This window comes from Camelus dromedarius, chromosome 31 (genome assembly GCF_036321535.1).
Source record: "Camelus dromedarius isolate mCamDro1 chromosome 31, mCamDro1.pat, whole genome shotgun sequence".
NCBI lineage: Eukaryota > Metazoa > Chordata > Mammalia > Artiodactyla > Camelidae > Camelus > Camelus dromedarius.
Genome location: NC_087466.1, coordinates 9,448,699 through 9,469,705, shown reverse-complemented (window position 1 = coordinate 9,469,705; position 21,007 = coordinate 9,448,699). Strand labels below are relative to the sequence as shown.

At 49.8% G+C, this 21,007-nt stretch overlaps 1 protein-coding gene and 1 non-coding gene across 6 annotated transcripts in view; both read left to right on the top strand.

The window, feature by feature from the left end:
- Positions 1 to 590: 590 nt before the first annotated feature.
- The window catches only part of CMKLR1 (chemerin chemokine-like receptor 1), a 43,255-nt gene continuing 22,838 nt past the window's right edge, over positions 591 to 21,007 (top strand). For 2 of the 5 annotated variants that reach the window (XR_010378568.1, XM_064481124.1), the window contains exon 1: positions 11,888 to 12,082. Coding sequence is in view for 2 of the 5 variants with exons in the window: in XM_064481124.1 (XP_064337194.1) it covers positions 12,065 to 12,082 (18 nt within the window). In the remaining 3 variants the exon portion in view is untranslated. Of the gene's footprint in view, positions 886 to 1,115; positions 1,171 to 11,887; positions 12,083 to 21,007 lie in introns of those variants that run through there. The other 3 variants (XM_064481125.1, XM_010999124.3, XM_064481127.1) reach the window with 3 other exon arrangements.
- TRNAD-AUC (transfer RNA aspartic acid (anticodon AUC)) lies at positions 15,578 to 15,650 on the top strand. The gene has a single exon. It is a non-coding gene; the product is annotated as a tRNA-Asp (tRNA).

Sequence of the window (21,007 nt, the reverse complement as noted above, 5' to 3'; positions counted from 1 at the left end):
GTCGTTAGTTAGCTCTCTGGAAATGGTACGTTACGTGTATTCTAATTATGTATAAGGTTTTCACTTCCCTGTAACACTGACTAAAATCACACATTATAAAACATTTTCCTGATTGTTCATTTGCTACTTAAAAAAAAAAAAAACCCTCATTGCTGTTTAAAAAAAAAAAAAAAAAGTGAAGCGGGAGGTCATTAGGCTGTGAATAGGTGCAGGAAGCAGGAAGGGCATCCAGGTGGAAGGAACAGCATGCACAGACGCCTGGGATGAGGAGGTGACCCAGGGAGCTGGGATATCCGGCAGCCCGTCTGCTAAGTACGTAGCCGTCTGGAGCTCCGGAGGTCCTTTCAGGGAGCAGACGCGCTTCCCACGGCTGCCCCGGGGCCGCATGTGCTCCTGGTTTGCGCTCAGACGGCGGGCACGGCTCCCAGCCCCGCAGAGGGGCGGGCCGTCCCCGTCCCCGGCAGGCTCTACCACCAGCCACCACCCACGGGCGCCGGCGGCCTCCCCTGCGGCCCCCCCTCCCCGCAGCTGGCCGCCCCCGCCCTCGGTCAGCCCAGCTTCCTGCCCCTCCCTCTCTCCTCCCTCCAGCTGTTTCTCTGGCAGCGTTCTGTCCCATTCAGGGCAGCAGTCCTGGTGAGCAAGCAAAGCGCTCAGGAAGCCACCGGGTCTCCCCGGGAGCCTCTGGGAGATGAGGATGTTCTGCGGGGCTTGCCTCTGGGGTATTCGGGGTGGGTTTTGAACGAACTGCTTTCCGGGCAAACGGCAACAGGCAAAGAACGGTGTGATTTCGAGAAAGAAGTCGGGGAACACGGGTCTCCTGCGCAGCCTCGAGTGGCCTGAAGTCACGGGATTCTCAGGAAGACTTGGGCAGAGACTAGCCACAAGGTATCACTCTTGGTTTTGACATCACCCAGAGGGGCCAGCAAGGGGAGAATACTAGTAGAGAGAGAAATTCTTTGGTTTTCCATAAAATGTATTTTTGTCAGAATGGAAATAGCTCTCTGATGACTTTCAGATTTCAAAGTAATGCAAGCTAATTGTGAGGTTACCATAGTTAAGAAGAGGAGTGACCTGAGCATTTCCCTTAGGACTCCGTGCATGTCCACATTTTGCAGGTGAAGATACTGAGGCTCAGACTGGGGAAGGGACGGGCCCAGCCCTGCGGAGATGGTGAGATGGGAATGGAATGGGGGTTTGCACAGCCCGCCTCTTAGCCACGGGACTGTACCACCTTTCCGCTCCAGAGATGAAAGAGGAGGTTCCCACCCCGCAGGTGGATTTGCAGGTGTCTCTGTTACTTGCTCACTCACTCATTTTACCTATGACGTCGGTTGAGTAGCTACAACGTACCAGATCTGTATGCGTATCTCAACGTGGACGTACACACGTTTTTCCAGGCTCTTGTTTGGTACCCTACCTTGTCCTCAACCATGGATCATGACCATCCTTCCATATGATCTGTGTTCTTCCAACATACGTTTTAATGGCCTCACAGAGAGGATGACTTGGCATTGATTAACCATTCCTCAATGAGGTTGCTTCCTTCTTTATTATTATTGTTGCTATTGCTATTATTGTCGTTATTAATGGCACTGCAGTGGCTGCTCCTAGCACGTCATGTTTGTGTGTTTGTCTGGCGAATGCCTTTCCAGAGGTAGAATAGCTGGCTAAAAAGTTTGCCTGTTTCTAAGGCTTTTGAGGCACCTGGCTACGTTGCCCTGGACGGCTGTGCGGGTTTGGACTCCCCTGGCACAACACTGGGGTGTGATATTCTCACAGCCTCACCTACACTAGTTGCTACCCATCTCCTAAAACCTCCCTGATGGGAAAAGTGAGAGTCACATCTGGCTGCTTGACTTTGCGTTTCTTTGTTGATGCTGAGGATGCTTTATAATCTTATTGTTCCCTTTTATGACTACCCTGTTCAAGCTCATTCCCATGTTTTTTCTCGTTGGCATGTTTGTCTTTTTCTTATTGCTATTCAAGAGTTCTTTGTATATGAAGGATCTGAACCCCTTGCCAGTGATATCTGTTGGAAATATTCCACTCCCCTGTCTGCTTTCAGGCTAGCACATTTATTTATTTATTCATTTTTTATCCCTCTTTTTTTCTTATTTTTTATTGAAGTGTAGTTGATTTACAATGTTAGTTTCAGGTGTAACAGCAAAGCAATTCAGTTATACAGATACACACATGCACATATATATTTTCAACTTCTTTTTCATTACAGTTCATTACAGGAAATTGTTTATCTGTTTTATATATAGTAATGGGTATCTGTTAACCTCAAACTCCTAATCTATCCCCCCTGGTAACCACAGTTTGTTTTCTATGTCCGTGATCAGAGTAGCACATTTTAAGTGGGCAAGCCATTCAGATCAGCATTTTGCAAAATTACAAGCAAACAGCATGTTATTATAATCAAGTAACTGCTACTTGATGGCAGTCTGATCTCTCTGACCTGTGCAATTTTCAAAGAGGTCAGCGAAGAAGTGGCCAGGCCTTGGGTCTGCCTTCTCTCTCTGTTAAGGGGCCTGGCCCCTACTTCCCTTTTAGCATCCCCCACCTCCTTCCCTGAAGTTTTTGCTGTCTCTCCTGCTTCCTCCAAACTTGCTCAGAGGAAAGATTCCTCTAAATGCCTCGGTTGCTGAGATGAACACAAACGGCTCATCCAGGACTCGGCGGTGGGAGGAGGGTATCTTGGTATTTTGTTAAGAAGGTTTAATTCAAACCAGTGATGCCCAAGTGGCGGTCAGGCATTGAGAAGCCCATGGAAGGAGTTATCTCTGAAGAACAGGGACCTTCTCTGGACCTCCAAAACTTCAGGGAATAGATAAATCTGACTTTGGGCAAGTTACTCCCCTCTCTGGCTTGACACCTTCTGCCAACCAGTTGGGTCAACACCTGTCCACTAGACTCTCCTGGTGCCTGTACCCACCCCCCTCATCACAGCCCCTCTCACACTGTGTTATAATTGCCAGTCATCTCGTCTGTCTCTCCTGCTAGCCTGGGGGCTCCTTGAGGCCAGACTTGGGGTATTATTCTCTTCTTGTGCAGGACCTCATTTGGAGTAGGTGCTCAGTAAATGTTCATTGAGGAAATAAAGTCACCAAGCCTCAGTTTCTCCATCTGTAAAATGGGATGGGGAGTTAGACTGAAGTCTCATCTCTTAGGTGTTTACTCAACTCCTCTCAGTTTGCAAACCACTGTATTGCCATGATTTTCTTGAATCCTCGCCGTGGCTATATGATAAAGATATACTTAACATGCCCATTTTACAGACCAGGAAACTGAGGCCTGGAGAGGGATTCTGATGTTAGATGCCCACAAGAGGCAATAGAACACTGTGACCCTGGGCTTGGGCTCTGTTGGATGAGTTAGAACCTGCCAGCTGAGTGTTTGCACAGCTTTTCTTTATGCCTCGATTTCTTCATTTATTAAATGTGAATAGGAGTAGTAACTACACCATAGGATTATTATAAGGATTAAATGAGAACTCACATGTCGAAGACTGAGCAGCGGGCTTCTCATGACATAAAGGGCTCTATAAACTCTTGCTGTTATGTGATTATCATTTCTGTATCGCCATGCTGCCTACACCTGTGACAGCCATCTAAGCCAAATAGAAATGATTATTGATTTCTTTAGCAGTAGGTTATTACCACTTAGGCTGCTGCCAGTGGATAAGAAAACCAAAAGCCGATTTCATCTTGTTTGAGCTCTGCTACATGGGTGTGGTTCTCACTGTCAGTTTCACAGCTACAAGTTAGACTCAGGGTTTATCAAGTGCAACCCTGGGACCACTACCCTCAGAATAATTATGAGTGTTTCTTAAAGCTTTGGGTTTTTGAGTGAGAATCTCTGAGGATGAGGTGTGAGAGTCTGTATTTTGAATGAGCACCCTCGATGATTCCGATGCTCCCCAAAACTTGAGAAACCACTGAGCTGGAGTACTTGAAATTCTTTCCTTTTTGTACTTTGTTGAGGTTTCTGGGTTCTTTGCTGCATACAGAGGCTTCTTTTTTCCTTTCTAAGCAAATATCTACATACTTCTGTGAGCCTACATGCCCTGTGTCAGCAGCTGAGGCCAGGAGGCATGGTGAGGAAGAAGCGAAACTTGGTCATGTACCACAGAAAGTCAGATCACATTAGCAATCACCCAGTGTATGGGTTCTGACATTATTTTAAGCCACAGAAGCCTTTCCTCTGATGAAATATATGGAGAAGTACAATCTGAAGACAGATAAAATTTGTATTATTCTAGTTGAAACAGAAGCGGAGGACTCCAGACAGCAGTTCAGTCAATATCAATGTCACTGCTGAAGGGCCTCTAGAAATACCCTCTAATCTCCAGGGGGCAGGTTGAAAACTGCAAATCTACTTCAAATGGTTAAGACACTCAAGTTCTTAAGCATTGCTGAGCTTGCTGTGGGACCTTAGGCAAGGTACTTTCACTCTCTGGCCATCATCATCTCATTTGTAAATAATGAAGTTGAATGTTGTATCAGTCAGGGTAGTAGCTGTAGTAACAAATAGACCCAAATGTGTATAATGGCTCAGACAAAGCAGACATTTATTATAAGGCAGGTATTTGAGTGGAGGATGGTCCTCTTTCAATCAGTGATTCAATGACCCATCTCACATCCCTACTATCCCTTGGACCTCACCACTGATAAAAGAAAGCATGGAGAGGGCATATTTGCTTCTTAATAGCCTTGTACCATGTGTGAGAAATAGTCATGTCTTTAGTCTAGTTGTAAAGGAGGCTTTGAAATGTAGTTCTTGGCAAGAAAGATGAGAGCTTTCTCATCAATAGCTGTGTACCATGGAAGGGAGAATAAATTTTTGTGGACAGCTAGCTGTCTCTGCCACAAATATGGTGACCTCTTGGGTCTCTTCCAGTCCCTGATGCTAACTTCTAAATTTTCATTAGTTTATCTTAAAGTTAACATGGTGACGTTGAGGCCACAAATACTTTCCTATTCTCAAGATAATCCCCTGTCAAATATACTGAGTTAATTCCCACATTCCATGCCCCTAAATATGGATTTTCCTGGAACTTAGGCAATGGCCATTCTCCTTCCCTCCTGGAAAAAAGGAAGCAAATATAACAATTTTATTGATCAGAGGCGCATTGAGCCAAAGATTTTCATATGCACTGTTTCATTGAATCCCCCGACAACCCTCTGTGGAAAGGCTTCATGGTTAGCCTTCCTATTTTATAGATGGAGAAAATGAGGCTCAGAGAGGGAAAGGGGCTTGCCCAAAGTCACACAGCTCATAAGCCAAAGAACTGGGATTTGAACTCATGAAATCCTACTCCTGGCCTAGGGTCCCTTTGCCCATTGGAGTGCATGTGTGCGAGGGTACGTGTGTGTGTGTGTGTGTGTGTGTGTGTGTGTGTGTGTGAGTGCATGTGTGTGGTTTGGGTAGGGGTTTTCCTCTGGCTGCATTCCCCCAGGGCTGGGTAGAGGGAAGTGGAAGTGAAGGAATCATTGTTCAAGTCCCCAGAATGGGCCAAGCGTGCAGATGAGAAGGCAGCTGGTGTCTGTCTTGGGCCGAGGAGGTCCAGCAGGACTACATATTACAGTCACTGGCCAGAAAAAGGAGAAGGAGATAGCGTGTAAGGACACAGGCTGAGGCCATCTGTGGGTCCTGGGTGACACTCAGACCTTGACTGGGCCGGGCACGTAGTGGGTGCTTGAGGACAATTCCCCGTGTGAATAAATCCACGGACGAGTGAAAGCTGTATCCATGTGAGAACTTAAGATGGATCAGGCCTGGTCCCTATTCTTAAGGCCTTTGGGGGAGAGGAGGCAAACTTGTAGCATACACTTTTATTCATTCGCTCAACAAACGTTTATTAGTACCTACTCTGTCTGGCACACCATGAGGTAGAATAATGCAAAAGACAGGGTTCCTACCCTCATGGGACTTTGGAGGGGCCAGGGGGTAGTCGCGTTTGCCTACATTTTAGATTTGAAGAAAGTGAGGCCCTGATTGGTTGAGTGACATTCCCCAGGTCACCTGGTGACATTAGGACCTGGGGCGCTCGGCTTCCAGGCTGGGACTCCTTATACGCCCCCAGCTGAGGGTGAAGCCCTAGGCTTGGGCCTGGGATACAGGGAAGGGGCCCTGTGGGTTGGCAGTCCCCTGGGACATGCTGTTTTCAGGCAAAATTAGGAAACCAGTTAATTTAACTCATTTCTCTTTTGGAACCTCTGTCGTTTTGCAGGTCTGAGCACGAACAAGATAGAGAAAGAATAGAATTTCTGGCCCTGCTGGATGGAACCCGGAGGCCAGGTTAATTCTACACAGTGCTGTCAAAGAAAGAAAAAAAAACCTTTTGTGGAGGAGGGGTTATGTATTTTGATGGAAGCACTGGGGATTGAACCCAGGACCTTGTGCATGCTAGGCACACACTCTACCACTGAGCTGTACCCTCCCCTTAAGAAAAAATTTTTTTTAATTTTATCTTTTAAATTGAAGTGTAGTTGATGTACAATGTCAGTTTCAGGTATCCAGCAAAGCAGTTCGGTTATACATATCCGAGTAGCAAACGTGCTTTTTTTTTTTTTTTCAGATTCTTTTCCATTATAAGTTATTACAAGAAATTGAATATTGTTCCCTGGGCTCTACTGTAGGTCCCTGTTGTTTATCTGTTTTGCACATAGTAATGTGTAGCTGTTAATCCCAAACGCCGAATTTAATGTCTGGTTGGCATTAGTTGTCAGCGTGACGTGGCCATAGCCACCCATCTGCTCAAATCCTGCTCCTAGGTGTCTTCATCTGGGATGTGGGAACACTATCAGGGCCTCCTTCCTAGGATTGTTGAGGGGGGTGGTGCCATGAGTTAATAGACATCAAAATACACGTGAGTACAGCGCATGGCCAGCTCAGGGAAGCCATTTCTGTTTTTATTCTCAGGAAACTGGGCATTGAAATTTGCCTTTGTACCATTGGGCTGATTTTGGGATCTGGTGCCTTGTGACTTTGGGTTCCCAGGGTAGAAAAGGTCATCTCGGCCAGTATCCTGGCTTCATGCCTGGCCCTGTGGAGAAGTCCTGGGCTCCAGGGGTGGAGGTGGTCTCCCCCAACCACAGACGTGCTCTGGCAACCTTGGAAATGTCAGCAGCTGACTCAGCAGGGGGGTCAGCTGCTGTCCAGGCAGAATTGTCAGAATCACTTCTGCTTTCTTGGGGTACTTGACTTGGGTCCTCTGATCTTAATCGCAGGCTCCCGCTGGGGGCAAGCTCTTGTGCAAGGAGGTGGGTGGGTGGGGTGACTGGTGCGAGAAACAGTGGCTAGCACATTCAGTTTTTCCCTCTGGGTGTTGGGGGTCAGACACAGGAGACAGAGGAGGGCTGCCGGGGTGCAGGCAGGGAGACCCGGGTTCTAGTCTTGGGTTTGGCACAAGCCACCGGCGTGAACTCCAGCAAGTCACATGACCTCTTTGGGCTTCCGTTTTCCTCTTGTTTTGGAGCCGTTGAGAGAGGGTGTGCAGTGACCAGTAAATGATCCGGGGTGGCGGTTAAGGACGGGGGACATTCAAAATACTCCCATCCTGTGTTACGGGAATTTGTTTGAACAGCTGTCAGAAATTAGGAATTCCTGAGTGGGAGATGAGCTAAGAGCTCAGACAGCCAGTATGAGAGCCTGTTGCTGCTATAACAATCATCGCAAACTTTGTGGCTTAAAAAAATACATTTTTATTATTGTACAGTCCTGGAGATCGGAAGCCTTGAATGAGCTTCATGGGGATAAAATCAAAGTATTGGTAGGGCTGTATTTATTCCTTCTGGAGGGCCTAAGGGAGGATCTTTTTCCTGGCCTTTTCCGTCTTCTAGAGGCTGACCATGCTGGTTGACTCACGGTTCCTTTCTCCATGTTCAAAGCCAGCAGCCACAGGTTGAACCCTTCTGACACTGAATCCCTCTGACCCCCTGCCTCTCTCTTATTTATTAAAGACCTGAATAGTAATGACATCGGCCCCACCTGGATAATCCGGGATAATTACCCCATCTCAAGGCTCTTAATCACATCTGCAGAGTCTCTTTTGCACGTAAGGGAACACAATCTTAGGTTCCGGGGGTTAGGACGTGGGCATCTTTGGGAAGTGCCTTATTCTGCCCACCCCAGTGTGGACTGTCACATTGAACGGCATCCATCAATTTCCTGAATTTGGACACTGAGGGTTCAGATGGGGGCCATCCGGGTATTCACAGTTGGCCCCATGGAGCACTGACCAGTCAGGACAGATGTGGGTGTAAACAACCAATGAGGTGTATGGGGTGATTATCAGGCCTGACCGAGGCCCCAGGCATTGGCATCGCTCAGGCTGGATTCAAATCCCCGCTCCACTACTTACAGACCTCGCAGCTGTGAGCAAGTGAGTTTTCTCATCTGTGAAATGGAATGGAACCATGCACACCATGGGGCGGCACTTAGGAGAAAAAAGAGCGTCTGAGTTAAGTGCTTAGCGTGGTGCCTGGAACTTCTGCTTTTCAGAAGGGAAAACGGAAGCTGAAAAAGTGTCTAAAGGATTTGTCTAAAGGAGCCCAGGAAAGGTAGTGAGTCAGGACAGAGCCTTCACTCTACCAGCATTATCTGAGGACCTACAGTGTGCTGACAGTAAGGATAACAGGGAGAGACAAGCCCTGCCCTCAGGGGGCTCCCAGTTGAGCTGGAAGACAGGTGTGTAAACAGTGTGGGGTCCATCTGGCTTTATGTCTTTAACGGCAGGGTGCCTGGGGCCATTCCATCTAGCATCCATTCCGGTCCCGGGCCATTTTGACTGAGAGCTTGTTGTTAAAGACACTCATATTATTAGCACCTGCCTGATGCATCCAGGGTGCAAAGGACCACAGGAGCAAAGAGGGGGTCGCTTTAATGGGGGAAGCCTGGAAACAGAGCTGGGAGAAGGGAGCATGTATTTGAGCTGGTTCCAAGGATGAGTTAGGCTTGAGTGCCTGGAGGAGAAGTTGGCCAGAAATAAAAGATATTGACTTGACGAGCGAGAGGTGTCTGGTGCTGGTGCGGCGGATGGAAGCAGGGAGCGGCCGGAGGGAGCCCGGGTGTTCTGCAGGGCCTCGAAGGTCCCACTCAATGTTCTGGGTGGCCCAAGGTGCCCCATTTCACTAGAGCAACATCTTGTTGTCCCCAGACCTTAAATGCTTAAACTGGAAGGTCTGGATGATCGAAGGTTCCAGACAATCCCAAGCAAACTGAGTTTGAAATTCCAGCTTGGCAGAGGGCCTGTCGGTTTGTGGCTTTATCTCCTGGGTTGTCTGATCCAGAAATCAGCTCAGAGAGGAGACTGTTTCTTTGCATTGGTGGCTTTCGTGGCTGAAGGCTGGGTCCCCTCTCCTAGCACGTCCAGGACTTGCTGATGGGTGTAGGCACGGAGCTTGGGAGAAACGAGGTGTTTCCTTCGGAGCGAAAGAGAGTTGATTTAGGACGGCAGCTGTGTCTGGGCTGTGATGTGTTTACCGGGGGGGAGAGGGACTTGGCCACTGCCCGCTGGAGCCAGATGAACCAGCCTGGGCACTGAGGGTCCGCTGCCCGCCCCCGCCCCCCCCCCCCCATCGCTGGGGGATTAGAGCTGACTGACGTCAAGAGTGGGTCTTTGGGGAACGCGGGCAATTTTCAGTCTCTTTTAAGACAGACGTGATTCACGGGGGGGCCTCTTTAACTGCCGAGGATTTGGGTCAGGAAGAAATAGGGCATGCCTTGAGTAAGAATGGGATGGCCACCCGTGGGTAGAAGCGGGACTCTGCCAGCTCATGGACCCATTTTGAAACTCACTTCTGCCGGTTGCTGGCTGTGAGATGTCAGAAAGGACACTTAACTGCTCTGAGCCTCAGTTTCCTCCACTGCAAACGGGGCGTCGTCATGAAAGAGCTTTTCTGACAGAGGGGCTGTTGGGCGGCTTGCGTGAGATTCCGACTGGCACACAATTGGAGCTGAGGACCAAATGCGGCCTGAGCAGGAGGGCCTGGCTCCGGGGGTGCGGGGAGAAGCGGGGACCGGGAGTCCTGAGCTGCGAGAGGCTGGAAAGGCCAGGTGGGCAGGGACTGGGTAGAGACCTGGGGTCCCCGGCCTGTCTTCCCCAGGGAGGCGGTGGGGCCTGTCTGGCTTACACGGGCCTTTCTTTTCCTGGGTTTGCCCCCCCTCCTGTGAAAAATCTCAGACATGAGGGAAATCAGAAACAGGGCTCTGAGGAAGGGCAGCGCAGCTTCCCTGAGCCCGGCTGGGCGATGGCCTTCACCTCCCCATCACTGATCCCTGGTGTGCCTGGGGGAGGGGATTCCTCAGGCTGGGGCCCGGGGCCTCCCCCTGTCCCACTGGGCTGGTCCCTGTTCCGTGCATTCTGCTCACCCTCTATTCTCAGCCCTTTCCCAGCTCTGGCATCTCACACCTTCCAGGGGGCTGGGAAGCCAGCGAAGTTCTTCCTTCCAAGAGCTCTGTGTGTTGTTTCTCCTGCCTGAAGGGACAGGTAGCTTTCATTCTCTAAGGCTGGACTGGGCTTCTGCCCAATTCCACCGCCAAGATTCTCTTCGGGGGGGCCAGGCACTCCTCTCCTGGGGATCACGCAGACTCGTCAGAAACGTGGCAGGTGGGGCAAACGGTCCCATTTTACAGCTGTGGAAATTGAGGCCCCAAGAGAGGACTTGTGCTCACTCCTCCTCCATTCTCTGACTCACAGCCCCGCTCTCTGTCTTGGGAATGCATCCTGCCTCCAGCGGACTTAGCTTTATGTGCTTTGGTGAGGCTCTCAGTGTAGTGATTCAGTTTGGTGTTAGGTAGACCTGAGTGCTACTGGGTCCATTTTTCTCTCTCAGCCTCATATTCCCTACTTATAAATGAGAGTGAAGGCAGGACCTGCCCTGGGTGACAATTAAAGGAGATAATCCTTGTAAAGGGCTTAGCCCTGGGCCCTGCACTTAGTGGGTTCCTGTAAAGACTCTGGGTACTAAAGATGGGGTATGTGTGAGGTTCCTGGTAAATACTTTTTTTTTCCCGTAAATACTTTCTGGAATGAGATTGAATTCTTTAATCACTTCCACTTCTGCTCCAACCCGCAGCCTGTCAGCAGCTCATCTTCTTTTCCTGTAAATGATGACACACAGAGACGGAGGCTCAGAGAGGTTAGTCAGCTCCTTAAGGACACACAGCTTGGAACCGAGGGAGACATGCTCCTGACATCGCACGCTTCGCTTGCCTGGGCACCACCAGGGCTCTTGCTTTTCTTCTGGGCCCTTCTCCAGAGCCCACCTCCCCTCCTCTTCTGTGATTTCTAGGCCTTTCCATTTTTGCCGCAGACCCTCCCTACCCCAATTAGGGCTGTCTCATAGGCCCTTGATAGCTCGATGGAAACTTAAATCAGTCTCATGCCCCATTCCCTCAGAAGCCAGTTCTCATGCAGATGTTCCGTTGGAAACCAAAGCAGTTAACTCTTTCACACCAAGGTGTTTGCAACTGATGACAGCTCACGGGAGAGAGGTTTGTGAATATGGTGTCTTAAACCAACACGGAGTGTCCACGATGGTGGACCCTCAGGCAGTGCGGACACAGGTGAGGGGAGCCTTTGGCCCCGGGATCTTCCTGGAGGTTCTGCTCCAAGGACCTGGGGACAGGCAGCTCCTGAGTCAGTTCCGTCAGAGAAGTTTGTCGTTCCAACTTCCTACGCCTCCACTGGGGCCTCTGCTCTGCCCTTTTCTTGTAGGTGGAGTGGCCAGAATTGCGTTAACTATTTTTTTTTTTTTTCAAACGTGACAAAGCTACACATCAGCAGAGCTCAGAGAAGCACAGGAGGCCTGGGATGCTATGGGGGTAAGTGTTGCAATCTTGGCACACGCCCCATCTCCACTGCCTTCCTGGCGCCCTGCAGTTTTCTCACACAGCCTGCGGGCCGAGCTGGTTAAGGGTGGTTCAGGCGGTGCCCTGCGACCTGAAAGAGGAGCCTGGGGTCCCTGTCCTTTTCTGCTGAACTGGTAAAACTGGCCTCGTGCTCGTAGGCATCCTTCCTTCCCTGTGTGGGCGCTGGAGCTGGTGCTCGGAGACCATGCAGGGTCTCATCAAGGTGTGTTTGGAGGGGCAGGAGGGCGTGGTGGTCGGAGCTTCTGGAATCCGGCTGCTTGGCTTCAAATTCCTTGACTTCCCAGCTCTGCAGCCTTGGTTTCCTCATCTGTGAAATGGGAATGACGCTGCCTTGCAGGAACTTTGGGGTGGGGGATCTCGGGGAGGGCGTATTTTATTTTATTTTATTTTATTTTTCATCTTTGTCATTTTGGTGTTTGCCACCAACAGTTGTTTGAAGGAAAGAATTTGGGGATTGGGGAAGTTGAAATTGGGCATTTGCATGGGGGATGCGCTTAGCTGGAGGCCCAGAGCTCAGTAAGGGCGTGGCATTCGCTACTTCGTTGCTAACTGTGTCCCCAGCGATGGAGTGGATTTAGTGAGTAGCTCTCTCTCTTTCTGCTTTCTGGCTGTGGGGCTTTGGCAAGTTGCTGCCCCGTGTTCTTGAAAACTGGGGCTGTGGCAGCTCCCTTTCAGGTGGTGGTATGGACGCAGGGGTGACGTCAAAGGTGGTCCTGGCTCCTTGGGTAGCAATAATTTCTGGAACCATCTGAAAGGTCTCTTTGGGCATCACCTGGTTCCCCAGGGGTGGTGGTGGCCAGCTGGTTTCTCCTCCAGGATGTCATATGAGAAGGCTAGGGGCACCCCAGACACTCAAGTTCCTTAGGGGGCTCCAAAGCTCATGGAGTGCCAACAAAGGCCACTGTGGGGAGCCAGCTCGAAGGCTGGCTGTCCCGCCCCCGACTCCTCAGTGCACTTCCTGTCCCTGAGACCCCTCCACCCCTTCTTGCTCTCCCTTCTCCCCTTCCTCCTCTCCCCATCTCCTTCCTTTCTTCTGCAGCCTGTGCTCTGAGCCAGCTGCCATCTTCCAGAGCTTGAGTGGTTGGAGCATCTTTGGGCAAAACCCAAGCACTGACCTGTCCCCAGTGGAAGGGTTCTCAAGGTCCTAGCTGCTGACTGCACGCTTGGTGGTTCTTCCCTCTGGGAGTCGGCTGTGGTCGGGGGAAGCGTGCCTCAGCTACCCAAGAAAGGTGCCCCGGGGGCATCCACCATCCCCACACCCAGCACATCGCGGGCACGCAGTGCACACTAGTGAGGAAATGAACACATAAGCCCCAACAGGAGAGGGCGGCAGCCTCAGACTTTGGAGAACAAGAGCTGGAGCATCACTTGAAGCCCCCTCCTTTCCTTAGGGAAAGACCAAATCCTCACTAGTTATTTTGAGGTTGTACACTTTATTTTTAAAACACATCAAGTTCTTTTGAGCGCATACCCTTTGTTTAAGCATGGGAATCTTGCATTCAGGGCCGTCATATTTCTATCCATTTCAAGACCAAAATTGTGTCCCCCAGAAATCTTCGTCTCAGCTCCAGGAAGAGGCCCCATCGTCTGATCCCTGTCTCTGTGGCTCATTTGGAGAAACTTGGGGTAGAGAATGCGTGGATCACCAGGTCTGAAGGGGACACTCACAGACAATGGAGTCCTCTTCTCTTGCCTGGCCATTGTGTACCTGAGGAAGTAGAGGCACAGAGAAGTTAAGTGACTTTTCCAAGGTCACACAGCAGGCGAGGGCAGACCCAGAGCTGGAATCCAGACAGCTTTAACCACAACACTTGCAAAGATGCCACTTTGGTGAGCCCCATTTCTGTCTACCCCTTCCATCTACAGCTAGGCAGCCAGGACACATTTCCCAGACAACTGAGACCCACTTCCATTCATAGCCGTGTCTTGATCACAGTCAGCTTCCAGGATGAAGAGCCATCAAGAACCCAGCTGGCACCTGGGGCCTTGAGGATCCTTCCACCAGGGAGAGGAAAGTGCCTGGTTTTGTCCAAAGATGAAAACTTTGGGGTCCCCCAGCTGAAGCCCCAAACCTCTGTCCTGGGCTGGGTGTCTGGACATATTGGTCTTTCTGGAACTGGAAATGGCCCCATGTGCCTCTTATCTGAGGCCCTGGGCTGTCGGCCAGCCTCTTTCTCCCAAGTGTTTCCCCTCGTGCCAAGTCTTCACCCCTTGGCCCCCGTGCCTGTCTGCGAGGCAGCTGTTGGCAAGGATCCTAGAACTCGTTCCCAGAAGAGGAAACTGAGGCCCGGAGGTGATGCCAGAGAAAGAGGCCTGATGTCCAGTCCATGCTGGCTCCTGAGCTCAGCCGAGCCTGAGCCCCCAGTCCCCCATGCTGAACCAGAGCGCGCCTGCCTTCGAGCTCAGTGTCGCCTGAAAGATTCGCAGGCTCGAAGCTCAGAGAGGGGAAGAGATTTCAGGGCAGCTTCTCTGAAAAGTAGGAGCAGAGTTGGGACTAGAACTCAGGTCTCCTACCTCTTGTAGGGTTCCCTCGGGGGAGTATTCAAGGACCGGGTGTGGACAGGAAAGACAGCTGTCTGTCTGCTGGGTCTGTTTCCCCTGATGTCAAACAGGGGGGTTGACAACCCCCGCCTCTTGGAAACTGTATGTGGCCAAGTGGTTCCCAGCCTGCAGAGAAATGAAAAGAGAAAACACAGACCAGACAATGATTTTTTTTCACAAAGTGAAATGTTTTCAGCTGTGAAAGATGAGTCTCTGTCCTATGGATTTTTAAAAAAATTATTATTGATGGGTAATCGATTTGCAATGCTATGTTAATTTCTGATTTTTGTCGATATTAACATACTGACGTAGCGTTTTTTCCTGAACTGGTGAGATATTGATAAAGGACAGTTTTAATTTTCTGTGACCTGACTTGGCAAACATGAGAAATTGGCAACGCAGGGGCAGTCTCAGAAGTGTTGGGGAGATGTAACTGGTTCACAATACCCCACAGTTTGAAGTTCACTTGTGCTGAAACTGTCTCTTGGGCGGGCTCCTTGGAGGTTAGGGAGGGCAGGGGTGCGGCTGAGGTGGGGCGCCCAGAAAGGACAGAGAACCAGGGCGTGGAGGAGAGGGCTCCAGCTGCTAGCACTGGCGCTGGATGGCAGAGGGGAGGAGCTACCTGGCACCAAGTGGGTGCTGGATGGGGGCAACAGGTTGAAATGGTTGCCTTGTGAGCGTTCTGTTCGTGACTCAGAGTCCAGGCAGCGGGCGGGGAGAGAGGACTGGGGATGAGAGGGTAAGGGTGGAGATGCTGACCTTGGGTGACAAGGACGTAAGTGGAGGGTGGTGGGAGGAGGAGCCGGAGGGGAGGCAGGAGCCTACTCTGGATGGGAGGGAGGGTGAGGTTTTGGTGGGGAGGGGGCTGTGTGGGAGGGGTTGAGAGAAGGGCATTGGGGGGGATCCACCACAGAGGAATGAGTAAAAGAAAGTTCCAAGAGTGGCTTCTGGATGTCCGTCTTAGGTGGGGTTCTGCAGCAGGGGTTCAGGTGAGGTGTGTCTCAGGCAGGGTTGGGATTTGGGTGAGCTGACTGAGGCAGGGTCGTGCAAGTTCAGGGTTGGATCTCCACTTTATGGAAAATGTTGATATTTCGCCCGTCATGCATCTAACACATTAGTTTTGATTTAAAAATAGTGCATTAAAGTATTCTTGGGGGGAGGGTACAGCTCAGTGGTAGAGCGCATGCTTATCATGCACGAGGTCCTGGGTTCAATCCCTAGTACCTCCATTAAAACAAACAAACAAACAAACAAACCTAATTATCTTCCTCCCAAAATAAAAACACCAAACACAAGCAAAAAAAAAATTTTTTTTAAGTTTAAAGAAAAAGTATTTTTTTATCCCAATGAGTGAGTTTTGGGGGCACGCCATTAAATTTGCCTTCAAGGATTGGCCAGGGGGAGGAGCTTAGCTAGGAGGTGGTCTCAGGTGGAGACCAGCCTCAGCCTGATCCCAAGGGGAGCTCTGAAGCCTGAACTGTGCCCCATGGCAGTCGGGGAGAAGCAGCTCCTGCTTGGCTGCAGGCGATTCTCAGGAGAAGAGGGCAGCTGTGAGCTGGGGGTACCTAGCATTCTCCGCAGCTGTGGGACAGGTGCCCCCCCCAGTGGTAAAGGGGATCTGGACTGTACACCACCACCTTCTGCAATATCCTTTGCGGTTCTTTGAGAGATGGCAGTGAAGATTTGAATTATTTATAAGTGCTTTGGGCTGTCGGACTGTGTTTCTTTGAGTGTGACTGTGCTCGAGCTTCGGGGCCCAGCTTCCATTCGTGTTATAGAATGGATGCATGAGTGAATGCTTACAGCAGGGAGGGCGTCCTGGCTTTGGGGGAGGGGAGCAGGAAGGCGGGCAGAGCTAGCATGGATGTGGGCATCGCCTGAGGGGTTGCCGGCTCATTTCCTTCCAGAGTGGGAGCTGGGGAGAGGAAGGCCAAGTGGAGTAAGGGGTCGGTGATTCTGGCCACGCAAGGAGGAGCAGAGAGAGGGAGGAGGAACCTGGCTTTGGGTTTCTTAGGACTGAGAATTAGATCCTTGGGTTCCTAGCTGCTTGCCTGGTACCTGGCAGGTAACATGTGCTCTGTGAGGTTTACTGAGTGTATAAGTGAGAGCTGTGTCGTCTGTCATCAGATATTTATGCCTCAGTGTGAAGGAAGCTCTGAGAGGAGGTTCTGTACACTCACACTCCCGTATGACCAGGACAGTGTCATAGAACTGTAAGAATCGTAATCACATTTGACAATGCTAATAATGGAAACGGTAGTAGATAACTTCCTGAGAACTGAACGTGGGCCAGGCTTTGTTCTAGGTGCTTTGTAGTCCTTCTCTTATTTAATCCTAATACCAACCCTGTGAAGTATGTACTATTACTGTTCCATTTTACAGATTGGGAAACTGAGGCACAGAGAACTTAAGCAACAAAGAAGTCTCACAGGTAGTCAGTGGCAGAACTTGGGTGGTCTGCTCTCTTCACTATCACATGTCGAGCATGGCTTTGGGTTCAAGTCCTGGCTCCTCCATTTTCTAGCTGTGTGACCTTGGATGAGTTACTTGACCCCTCTGAGCTTCAGTTTCTTCAACTGTGAGGTGGGGATAGTAATCAGGGCTCTTGGGAGGCTGGAGCATAGTGAGGGGTGAGGAGGATCCTGAGGGCTGATGGTGATGGTTCCCACGGCTCAGCATTATGGCGGTTTCAAGGGTCCCCACTTGTGGTTACAAACCGTGGGGGCCCTCAGAAACCTACACCAGTGGAGACTTTGCCAGGGTTCTTGTCAGGAGGGTGAGGAAGCAGGGAAGAGGGAGACAAAGGCTCCTCTGTCAGCTACTTGGGGCCCACCCCAAGTTGGGAAGATGTGAGTACTACAAAGAGAAAGATGAGGAGTGCCTGGGAGTGGGGTGGGCACCCCGTTGCCCACCAAAATTTGTTCTTCATGAGCAATGGGTGGAAAATTACTTTGGATCCTTTCCAGAGGGGCAGGGAAAGCTCAGGCCAGTTCATGGAGGAGAGAGGTTTCTCCACACCCCAGGAATGTGATCATGGCTTTATTTTAAAACAGAATAGAAGCAGAAAAAAGCTTCAAGTTGGTGGTTGCTGGGGGCTACTCCGGGCTGCCAAGCCAGCTCCAGAAAATGGCTCCTCTTGGGCTCGGGGTCCAGGCTCTGAGATCAGGGTTGACACCAGAAATCTGCTGGCTGGTCGGTCGCTACCCTGTTCTCCATGGAGCCTGTCTCCTCCAGCCTGACTGACTAACTGGGAATCTACAGGGTCCAGATCTACCCTTTGGGGTTATCGAGGAGGCTTGCATGAATTTGTCTCTCTCACGCTGTAGATAGTTTCAGACATCTGCATAATCTATTCCTTGGCAAGGCAGGGACTGACAGTCTACGTGGCTCTGAAGCATTTTCTTGATGGATTAAAACACAGCACAGCCAGTACAAAGAGGCGGGCTTCAAAGTTGTTTGCTCATCATAAAGAAAGGGTTTGAGAGCCCCAGCTGCTATTAAGAATAAGTGGGAAATGACACACACACACACACACACACACACACACAATGATTGATTATAACATTGTAACACATACATGATGATGAATTGTAACAATGAGAGACTGGAAGTAAGCCAAGTGCCCATTTGCAGAAAACTGATTAATTAAATGATGGCAAATCCAGTAATGGAATACCATGCAGCCATGAAAAAGAATGGGTACTTTTTATAGACTGATATTAAACCATCTCCAAGGTATATTGTAGGGTAAGAAAGGCAAGTTGCAAAATAGTGTGGGTAATATACCAATTTTTATGCAAAACAAGAGAGAACTTAGGATATATATTTGTATTTGCTTAAGGAAACTCTGGAAGGATACATAGTAAACAAATACAAGGAGATGGGAGCAGAGGGGACTGGGCAGATGGTGGCAGGGTGGGAATTAGGATTTGCTTTTTAACCTTTTTATAATTTTAGATAGTTTTGAACATCACCAGTTAGATAGAGTCAAAAATTGAAATAAAAAATAGCCAAATTAGAATTGCGAATGGATGCCCATTCAGCTAATAGTAAATGCCATTATGAAGTATTATTATAAGCTCTAATGTCCGTAACTTCCATCACCATTGTCTCCTTGACCATCACGTGGACACATTTGGGATTTTAAACCTAGCTCTACCTGACTCCGCCTTCCTTAATGTTACAAGGAGAAAGTTTCTTCCAGCCCACTTAAACCTAGACGGAGAGGGTCCTGTTTGAGGCTCATGCAGACCCACTCCTCCCTCCAGCATCCGTGTCATCCTGGTGGCTGAGATGTGATTTGTTTAAAAACAGATTTAATTCTTTGCGAAACTGAACTTCTCAACCAAAAATCAACAGTGTCCAGGTAAAAATTTTAACTGGAAGCAGGTGATGTGTGGCAAAGATGGCATCTGACTTTGTGTTTACTAATGAGTGACATTTTTCTGTCGAAACTATGATTATTTGTCCCACCCCAGAGGCAATGACCTGAATGGAATGTCCGAAAGATAACTTACTCCGGAATGCTTCTGTAAATACATTTCAATAAACTGTGAAGATATTTAATAAATATAGTATTTATACTAAAAAAAGTCACTTGACGTAGGGGCACTTGATGTAGGGGTCAAGAGCGTCCTCTATAGCATCCTGTTTCTATAGGACATGGTAACAGACAAGCGAGCTGGGGGTAGTGAGTGTCACGGCCCCCAGGTCCGTCCCCAGCTGGTGTAGAGCATGGCTGTGTTCTCGCATTTGCTGCAGAGAGTAACGTCCCACTGACCATTGCTAACAGCATCAAAACATCACTTCAGAGCGACAGCGTCAGGAAGAATGCCCTGAAGGCCACTTTCCCAGACATTCTAGAAATTTCATGTTAAGCTGGCCATGCATCATCACCCTGGACGTCTAGACCAAAGCAAATAGTGGCTCCTTCCCTGGCACGTCTGGGCGGGGCGACAGCAAGGGGGTGGGGCGCAGGCGGCGGGCGAGGGGCGGAGCGAACACGGGGCGTGTCCTACCGACCGACTGGCCCTCTGGACCAGAGCTGACCGCTTACAGGGAGGGGTGTTCAGGCCGCCGGTGTTTGGATGCCTCTCCTGAAACATCTGGACCCTCAAGGCCTGACTGGTCAGGACATCACTGAGGATGCTGATCAGGGCATCACACTGTGTCCTTTTTACGCGGGCTTCGGGAGAAAGTCATGTTCCTGGTCTGCAAAGTCTTCTTGTTTCCCAAAGTGGGTTTGTTTTTAGCCACGGGGCACGTGGACTCCCGGCACTGTTTTTTTTTTTTCCCCCTAGACTAGGAGTCTGTGAGTCCTCTGCGTGGCCCACCCTTGTTAAGTATTTAGGACATGACTTATCGTCTGCATTTTTCCCCTCAGTCTTGGCTCTGTTTTCTGTCTCCACCCACGTTTCCCTTCCTCCTTTCACTCTCACTTTTACGTTTTTTTTTTTTTTTGGATACATGAGCCTCTCTGGAGCTTTTCCCCACCCTGCTGGACCAAGCCGATCCCTAAGCAAACAAACAATCTGACAAACCTGCAGGTAAAAAAGCGCCCTGTGTAGCGCCTCTCTCCCTGCCCAGGGAAAGAGCGGTCTCAACTAGTCGGGGCCAGCAGGTAAGGGGTTAAGAATGATGCAGAGGAAGTTCTGGCCAAGGTTAACGTGAGGAAGTGGCGGCTGCCAGGGGAAGGAGGTGGCCGGCTTATCCCGTGTGACCCCAGGGGGGCTGAAACCAGGCTTGAGGGAAATGTGGCAGGTTGCTGGAGTTCAGTTTGAAAAAAGGAAGAGCTTTCTAATGACTTGATGTTTTTTTCTAGAAGTTCGGCTCTGGGGGTAGGGGAAGAAAGGGAGAGGCAATCTTTCTCTGGACAATAGCAGAACCCAGGGAGAGTTTATTTCTGAAGCTTTTATTTTTGAGCAATGATTCGAGGGCTCAGGGGATGCCAGAGGGGAGGTCCTACGTGGAGGGTCCCCTCAATTTCAAGGTGAAACTGAGTCTCAGAAAGGCAAAGCCACTGGAGGGCTACCTATGTGATGTGATGTCTTGTGTCTTTCTCTTCCCACTACAAAGTAATCCCTGCAGGCACCGGTTTTTGCCCACTCCTCTCTCTATAGCACCCCCACACCTAACACAGTGCCTGGCACAGATTTGTTGAATTTAATGGAATGAAAATTTAAAACCAAAGTTTTTATTTTGTTTGTTTGTTTGTTTTTTTGTGTGATAGCAGAGCTAGAATACAAACTCAGTATTATCTGACTCCAGAAGTAGGCATCTTTGAGCATCACAGCCACGGGGTGCCTTTGGGGGAGCCGGGATTTTTAGACAGGTAGGGCCACTTACCCATCACGATTTGCCCAGAACATTCTGGTTTTAGCACCAAAAGTCCCGCCTTTCAGGACATCCCCAAACTGGGATGACTGGCTAACCTATATTCTCTGCATTTGTGATCGCATGTAAGTTTAACACTGGCCCACTTTGCGGACGAAGAGACTGAGTCTGTGACCCAAAATCTCACGAGCCAGGCTGGCCTTGGTACCTGGCTTTGCTGCAGCTGCATGAGGCTTGAGCTCTTCTGCTCCGG